Raw genomic sequence first — 8091 nt, forward strand, 5'->3', positions numbered from 1 at the left:
CCAGAGCATTTTACGGGTACTCGCCCAACTCTATCAGTGCATCCCTAGTGAACACTAATGATGATGTCACTTACTACAACTAGGAGCTTTCCAGGACATTAATCGGCTTAGGAAGACCATAAAAGAACAGCACAGATATTGGGGAGAGTTCATCTTAACCAACATTAATTACACAAATCAGCATTCAACAAGTAACTCAATAGCACAGCAAGGTATATTTCTGCAACAAGGTTTAACTATATACATTTGTATTGGCAGTATTTGGCAACATGGTAATGCGTGAGTCTCTTCAAAAAAAAGTTTAGAAGATTACAATATACCAAAATTCAGGATAATATGCATTTAGCATAGACCTTATTATATGTTTGCATGTAGGTTCTTTTAAAGCAAGGGTCTATTTTAAAGCCTAGAGGCAAATTACAGCCTGTTCATCAAAGCAGGCATGCAGAATCATATGTGAATGCCAGCTTGGTATACACCAGTGAAAAAACAATCCCTTTCTACAAATATGCAGAATCCATGTCAAGAGGATAAAAGGAATTACACAGTCAAAATATGGTTCTGGAATTTAGAACCAGTCATTCTTAGACCTATAAATAGTCTGGAATGAATATGTCTGCAAGGCCAGCGCCAAAAGCAAATATACACCTTTCCTGTACTTGCTGGATAATTTAGAACAAGCTTTGTTGTTCAGTGGGATTCAGAAAACTTTGAAAAATGTACAGAAAATAATATATAATGGAAAAACTGCAGATCAATATTCATTTTAAGCTTATGGAGTCTTAGAAATGGTAGTTGGTCTTACTCTTCAGTGGGGTTATTGGATAGGGAGTTGGCCTCAATTTGCGCTCCAATTTGGGTCTTTACACAAATAAAAGTGTAATCACTGGCTCATTTTTTAGCACGATGTAAAAGATTAGCAGGAGGCACAATGAACAAAGCATTTGCACAGGATAGAATACTTTTTGGGCCCATCCACACCAGTGTGCTGCTTTAACATGTGCGTTACCACAACACATTGTAACACGCATTGCCATATATTTTGAATGACACCCCAACACACCTTTCCTACGCACGCACAACGCAACATGCGGTTACGCACTACCACCCATTCCAATGCAGTGTGAAAAATACTGCATACAGTTGTTTTTTTCATTGTGGTGCACTAACCAGTCCTTTCCAAGGAACTGGCTGGCCTAATGCAATGCACAATCATTTGCAATGTAACCTGAGTTAAGTCGAAAAGCATTTAACCTGAGTGGTGTGAATAAGCCCTTCATACAGTTATTCTTTAAATGTTCCCCTACCCCCAACAACCCTTAAGGGAGCAAGAACAGGCAAGTTTAATAATCCAGGATTGCTGAGTAGGAAGGAGGAGAACTTAAAAGATTACTGTACTGACAGTACAGTTCTCATTAAAATACAACTATCATTAGAGCCAGAACAAGCAAACAGATCAGAGTAAAGTCAAAACTCATTGTATGCATACTTTTTGTGAGTCAGTTACCCAAAGGATCGTCAGATGGTCAGCATGACGGCCAAGCAACCTGCCTTTTTAAATGTAGAGCTCAGCAATCCTAATGTATTATAATATATATCTACACAATATAACCGTGACAAACTTTTCAGCGCTAGCAATGTTACAGGCCAAGTACCAATAACCCAGCTCCTTCCTGCTCTCCAAAATACAAGGAAAACTTAAAATCAGCACAATAGCGATGCCCACCCTGAGCCATCTCTCTACTAAATCTACCTAAGTACGTTCCCTTTCACAGCAGGTGTTTCTGCTGCAAGCTTCATACCAACTTCCAGATGGCATCCTACAATTCTGTATGAAGACAGATTTCCGTTAATTACACCAGCTAAATTAAAAAAGCATTTCATGACTTTGAAGGAATACAAAACTTAAAGCAAACCTTTTCTTTTCTATCGCTTCAGAAATGGTGACAAATATGAACTGAACAGAAACTGCAGCAGTCTGTCACAACAGACCCAGCTATTGTTCCACTGGGTGCCACCTTCTTGCCTTTTACATAAAATAGGGAGGGTGAAACCAGGTTGTCAGTCACAGTCTATGGCTGCTTTAGCCATCTTGTAGAGCAGATGGAGTTGGTTCTAGAGCTGTAGATGAGGGTTTAGCTACAGACGTTCAATGTCAGTATATGCATATCAGAAACAGTATAATTTACTCTGCTTAGGTAGCATGTTCTGCGGAAAGAAGTACTTGGTTTGAAACAGATGAATGAGCCAATTAAGAGGTTACTAGAATGGTTACCTGGTTAGGATTGGAAAGGTCCTCTTTAAACAGTTTTAGTGCTATCTTTACACTGAAGAAGCAAATCCCTACTCTATGCTTTCAAGCTATAGATATGGCATACATAACCTGCTGATGATATGGAATTTATCAAGAATCACAACTAAGCTAAATATAGGAATATCACATTAGCAGAGTTCACACTTATATTACATATATTTATATTATATTACACTATTATACAAAGTGAACTGATTTTTGGTTGCTGCTCAGCTAATGTAATTTTTTTTTACCCACTTCTAATAGCAACTGCGATATTTTGCAAACTACTCCACAGTATGCATTCCAACACCAGTAACAAAACCTACACTTGTAGAGTAACTCACCTTCTTGTCTGTCAACTTTCTTAATGCCAAATTTCATAATAACAGTGAAATAAATTATTGTGATAATGGCATTTTTACCTAGAGAGTTACTTAAAGTGACACTAAACTCAGGAGTAAAATCTTAAAAATACATTCAAGTATCTTAACTATTAACAAAAATGTATCTTATTTCTACATCACTCAGCTGTAGATCCTCAAATCATCTCTGAACTGGTGCTGACACTGTCCTTCCTTCTGGAGGGTGGCTTCTTTTGTTCCCCATGGACCTCTACAATCTCACTTTTAGTTTGCTAATTTGTATTGAGATTGCTGCATTTTTAAAGTGACATTAAACCCTCAGATTTTTTAACATAAACCAATTCTGTAATGTGTTCCTTACTGTAATCCATGGTTGTTTCCCTTCTCTTTGCTGCTCTTCCTTTTAAATCTGTATCTGTTCTCATGCTGGGCAGAACTTCTGTTTTGCAGCAGACTGCCTTGTCTCAGGAATGGATACACGGTGTCTGTGTATACATTTCTATAGACTTGTAACCTGAGCCAGCACTACAGGAAGAGGCACTCAGCTGCAAAGGGAAGTTCTTCCCAAGCATGAGAAGACATGAGGATTTAAAAGGAAGAGCAGCAAAGAGAAGGGAAACAACCATGGATTACAGTAAGGCACACATTACAGTATTGATTTATGTTAAAAAATCTGAGGGTTTAATGTCACTGTAAGATTTAACTCCTGAGTTTAGTGTCACTTTAAGAAAGAGAATCTAACTACTTAGGCAATGCAAATACCAACAGCTTGTAACATTCTTGTGTTATGATTCTTGTGTCTATACTCTATATGCTAACAAAAGGCTGTTTAAAAGCAACAGGTGTGGGAGCTCTCTTTCGGGATGTATTATCACCTATCTGTCTCCACTGTTCCACAGGATCTCAGAAATGGCATTTTACCAAATAAGAAATGCCACTGCTTCTTTAAAGCGAAATTGAATTTCTCTATCAAGTATGTCAACACAAGGGCAAGTGTAGAAGAAGGATTTTCAAAATGTGCTATATACTATATTACAAAATGTACTATTTACTATATAACAAAATGCTCCTGATATAGTATTTAAAATACATTATATGAACATTGCACATATATTTAATATATACATCCAACTGCCCAAACAGGAATAACCAAAAATAATTTAAAAAAAAGCTATATAATACACAGATGAGACCAGTTGTCTGCTAGAGTTTGCAGCCCAGGGCTGTACAATGCCTAAACCATGTTCTGAAATCAATAGACATGTGCAACCGCAAAATATGTGTTTAGTTTCGGATTTGGTTTATTTCGGATTTCTGAAATCGGGTCCTGTATGTATTTCGTTTTGGGTTTTGGATTCGGAGCGGATTCGTAATTCGGACGAATTTCCGAAATTTGGGGTTTTGCGCGAACGGACAAATGTTTGTGCGCACGTATGTATCAGAATTGGCACAATTGACATTTCTGGTTGCTGTGCTCTAGTCTTCACTATTAAAGGGACATTAAAATCATTTTCTTAATTTTTTGTATCCGTTTAAACGTTGGCGGTGCATGCACAGGAACATGAAGTAATGTTTTGCTTTTATCTTCACATGCTATGAAATCCTCTCCTCTTGAAGTCATTATCGTACATTTCTAATTTAGTTTCTGTTAGAACGAAATTTTTACTGAATCCGAAATTCCGAATCCGACATTTTGGATCCGGAATTTCGGATTAGGATGCTTTTGGATGAATTCGGACATGTCTAGAAATCAACGAAAATGAGACAAGCTTTCAGATAGGGTAGGTCTTGCAATAGATACTAACAGAGCTAAGCAGGTATCTATGGTAACATAATGCTTTAGTTGAGTTATAAGCTTTAAATTGCTGACAACTCTTAAGTGGAAAGAGTTTTAAAAAAAAAAAAAATTTGAAAAAAAAAAACTAACAGGACGTACGGTTCCACAGGGCAAAGAACAATTATACTCTTATTTTACATCTCATAGCAAATAAAAGTAATGGTCTTGTGCATAAAACCAAAAAAACTTTCATTTTCTAACATACGTACGTACTACAGCAATGAGTAGCTTGTATGCTACTGTATATTAACACGTTATATTAAGTAAAAGGAATAACTTGTTTTCTCGCTTGTTTTTTTACAGCAGGGTTACCCTAAACTGTAAAAACAATGGGTCAGTTCACAGTCCTTCAGATTTCAGGAGGGCCAGACTGTGACCAGTGGTAGTAGAAAATGCACTGGATCAGTGGGAGTAAACAATGCCCCAGGGTTGGTGGTCACGGGGAGTAAAAAATGATGTAGCACCTGTGGTCAGTGGGAGGAAGAATAATGCTCTATCGTTGGTGTCAGGGAGAGAAAACTGCCCTATTGTTAGTGTTAGTGGGAAGAACAGTTCCTCATTAATGCGGTCAGTGGAAGAAAATGTGCCCATCATTGGTGCAAGTAGGAGGATTAGTGCTCCATCATTGGTGTCAGTAGGAGAAGTAGTGCTCAATAGTTGGTGTCAGTAGGAGGAATAGTGCTCAATAGTTGGGGTCATAAGTACATCTAGAAAAGTAAAAACAAAAAAACAGAACACATGGTATAATAACGCCACCTATACTGTAAATCACATGGTATAATAACGCCACCTATATCGTAAATCACGCGGTATAATTACGCCACCTATACTGTAAATCATATGGTATAATAACGCCACCTATATTGTAAATCACGCGATATAATGACGCCACCTATACAGCATACCACACAACTGCCTTTGTCTTCGCCTACCAGTACTTTTTCCAGTTTTAAAGATGGCCCCCACACTGTCCCGAGCGGCGGCCATCTTAATGAGTAATCCACAGACTGCCAGTGACACTGTCACTGCTGTGCTGCCTGTCTGACCAACAGCTGATTGATCCGTCCAGCGCTCGCACGGAGGGGCGCCGCGCCCGCGGGCGATCATTAAAGGCCGTTGGGGACAGGATCTGTGCCAGTCGCCCATGTTGCTATGGCGCCCTGTGCGACCGCACAGCCCGCACACCCCAAAGGCCGGCCATGGTCATTAGGAGAAATAATGCTCCAGCATTGGTGTCAGTGGGAGGAATAGTGCTCCATCGTTGGCGTCAGTAGGAGAAGTAGTGCTCAATAGTTGGTGTCAGTGGGAGGAATAATACTCCACTGTTGGTTTCAGTTGGAGGAATAGTGTCACCTTGTTGGCATCTTTGGGAGCAATAGTGTTTCAAGTTCTGGTTAAAGGCAAGCAAAGAGCCACAGTTTGGAGACCATGGTTTTACAGGGATTAAACTGCTACTTTGTATCTCCTAGTAAACTGCTTACGCTGGTGCATTAAGTGGACTCCCAATGATGGTCACTTTACTATAGAAGCCTATCAGGATGCTGCTCATGTAATTATGCAAATGTTGTCATTTTATTCCATCAAGCTCAAGGTAAAACACATTCATATACACACTCATACACATATATAGAAAATCAGTCTGTACCTGTGCAACACCATAATTTTCATAGAAAAAATAACTATGATAACCAGATTTAAATTAAAATGCAAGTACTAAAAATGCCATACATTTTAAAATGTAAAGAAATGAAAAGATAAAAATCTTTGCAAAACAGGTATCATCGGATCACACTGGTGTAAATGCTATGCAGTGTGCCAATTGATGGCTTGCAAGCAGGGGACAAATGTGTAGCCCTTCTTTGATGTTGTATCTCTAAAAGCCTTCCATAGCAGATTACTGTTTCATGTTATCTTTTAGCGGCACAGTTAATACATAACTGTTGTGCGTATCCAGGCTATGTCACTATGGAAATGTACCAGAGGAAGCAAGTTAACAAAATTACTTCTGTTTCTCTCCGGCTTTCCTAGTCTGTGCTGCTTAGACTGAAGGAAGGAGGGGATAAAGACTGTCTTTATATGGCTTCAGGCTCTCCTTAAGCCAAAGCAGACACACTTCGCCTATTAATTTAAAGTTTCCACATATGGAACGTGTAAATGTAAGTATACATGCAAGATCTCAAGTGAGCTGCTGAAATATAAAGGGCTATTGAGAGCTTTAACACACTCAAATTACATGGCATTATCATAATATCTATTATTCACATGTATCTGTGAACAAGTCGCACAGTGTACGATTTCTTTAAAAAAACATGCACATTTTTTTGGAACAGGAAACATATGAAAATAATTGCTTGACAAGAGTTTAAAACACAATCAAAATAAAATGATAGTATTTTTAGGAGAACAGTTACAGCATGTAACAGAAGTGAAAGCATTTTTATTTTGTTTCCAAAGGGTGATTAAATTTGAAGGTGAATTTTTGTTTATGGGTGGAAGCTAGTTGTGTGAATTACGTAAAGGAGAATTATGACCTAAGGGCAAAGAAACACACTCCTTACCTTTACTCCATTAGCAATATTCCAAATTTCCAAAGTCGCAGTACATAGGAGATAAAATCATTTAAAATGGCAGAAAACGGCCATCTGCAGCCCTGGTTCAAGCTCCTTTCCTGTAAGTGAGCGTCAACAGTTCATTCAGCCCGCCCACAGCTTTTTTCTCTAATTGCACCTCTGCTGTGACCGCGCTTTCTCTAAGCGCGCACAGCTGTTTTGGTGGCAGGAGCGTGCACGCTGACAAGTGGGAGCGGGTGAAAAGACTGACAGCGGCAAGTACTCCCCACGCTGTCATCGTTCTTTCCCCTCACTCTCCCCTCTGTTTTCCTTCTCTCTTCCTGCTGTTTTCCCTCTCTCTCCCTGCTGTTTTCCCGCTCTCTCCCTGCTGTTTTCCCTCTCTCTCCATCGTTTTCCCTCTCTCTCCCCGTTGTTTTCCCACTCCCTCCCTGTTGTTTTCCCACTCTCTCCCTGCTTTTTTCCCACTCTCTCCCCGCTGTTTTCCCTCTCTCTCTCCCTGCTGTTTTCCCTCTCTCTCTCTCCCTGCTGTTTTCCCTCTCTCTCTCCCCGCTGTTTTCCCACTCTCTCCCCGCTGTTTTCCCTCTCTCTCTCCCCGCTGTTTTCCCTCTCTCTCTCCCTGCCGTTTTCCCTCTCTCTCTCCCTGCCATTTTCCCTCTCTCTCTCCCTGCTGTTTTCCCTCTCTCTCTCTCTCCCTGCTGTGTCTCACTTGTTACTAGATGTCAGCACCCACTGACATCATAGCAACTAGTAATCAGAAGCTTTTTAGCTAGTTTCTCTTTGTAAACATGCTGGCAGGCATCCCTAGTGACATCATTCACCATATGTGGTAAATTATGCTATATAATGATGCTTCTCAATGCACTGCTGCTCGTATAAAAGGCGGGGAGAAGGCAGGGACAGATGGGGAGGGGAAGGAGGCAGGAAGGAGAATGAGGGCTACACAGCAGCGCGTGCCTGGAAGGTGGACAGAGAGGACGGGGAAGAAGAGGTAGGGAGAGAGCTGCGAAGAAAGAGCTGTTGCGCATG

General features: G+C 40.1%; 1 protein-coding gene across 1 annotated transcript in view; it reads right to left on the minus strand.

Moving 5' to 3' along the window:
- CHST11 (carbohydrate sulfotransferase 11) overlaps positions 1 to 7342 on the minus strand; it is a 31545-nt gene extending 24203 nt beyond the window's left edge. Inside the window, exon 1 of the mRNA XM_018553876.1 lies at positions 7223 to 7342. Coding sequence (XP_018409378.1) covers positions 7223 to 7342 — 120 coding nt within the window. The remainder of the gene's footprint in view (positions 1 to 7222) is intronic.
- Positions 7343 to 8091: the final 749 nt, after the last annotated feature.

Source organism: Nanorana parkeri, unplaced genomic scaffold, assembly GCF_000935625.1.
Source record: "Nanorana parkeri isolate BGI_ZX_2015 unplaced genomic scaffold, ASM93562v1 scaffold132, whole genome shotgun sequence".
Lineage (NCBI taxonomy): Eukaryota > Metazoa > Chordata > Amphibia > Anura > Dicroglossidae > Nanorana > Nanorana parkeri.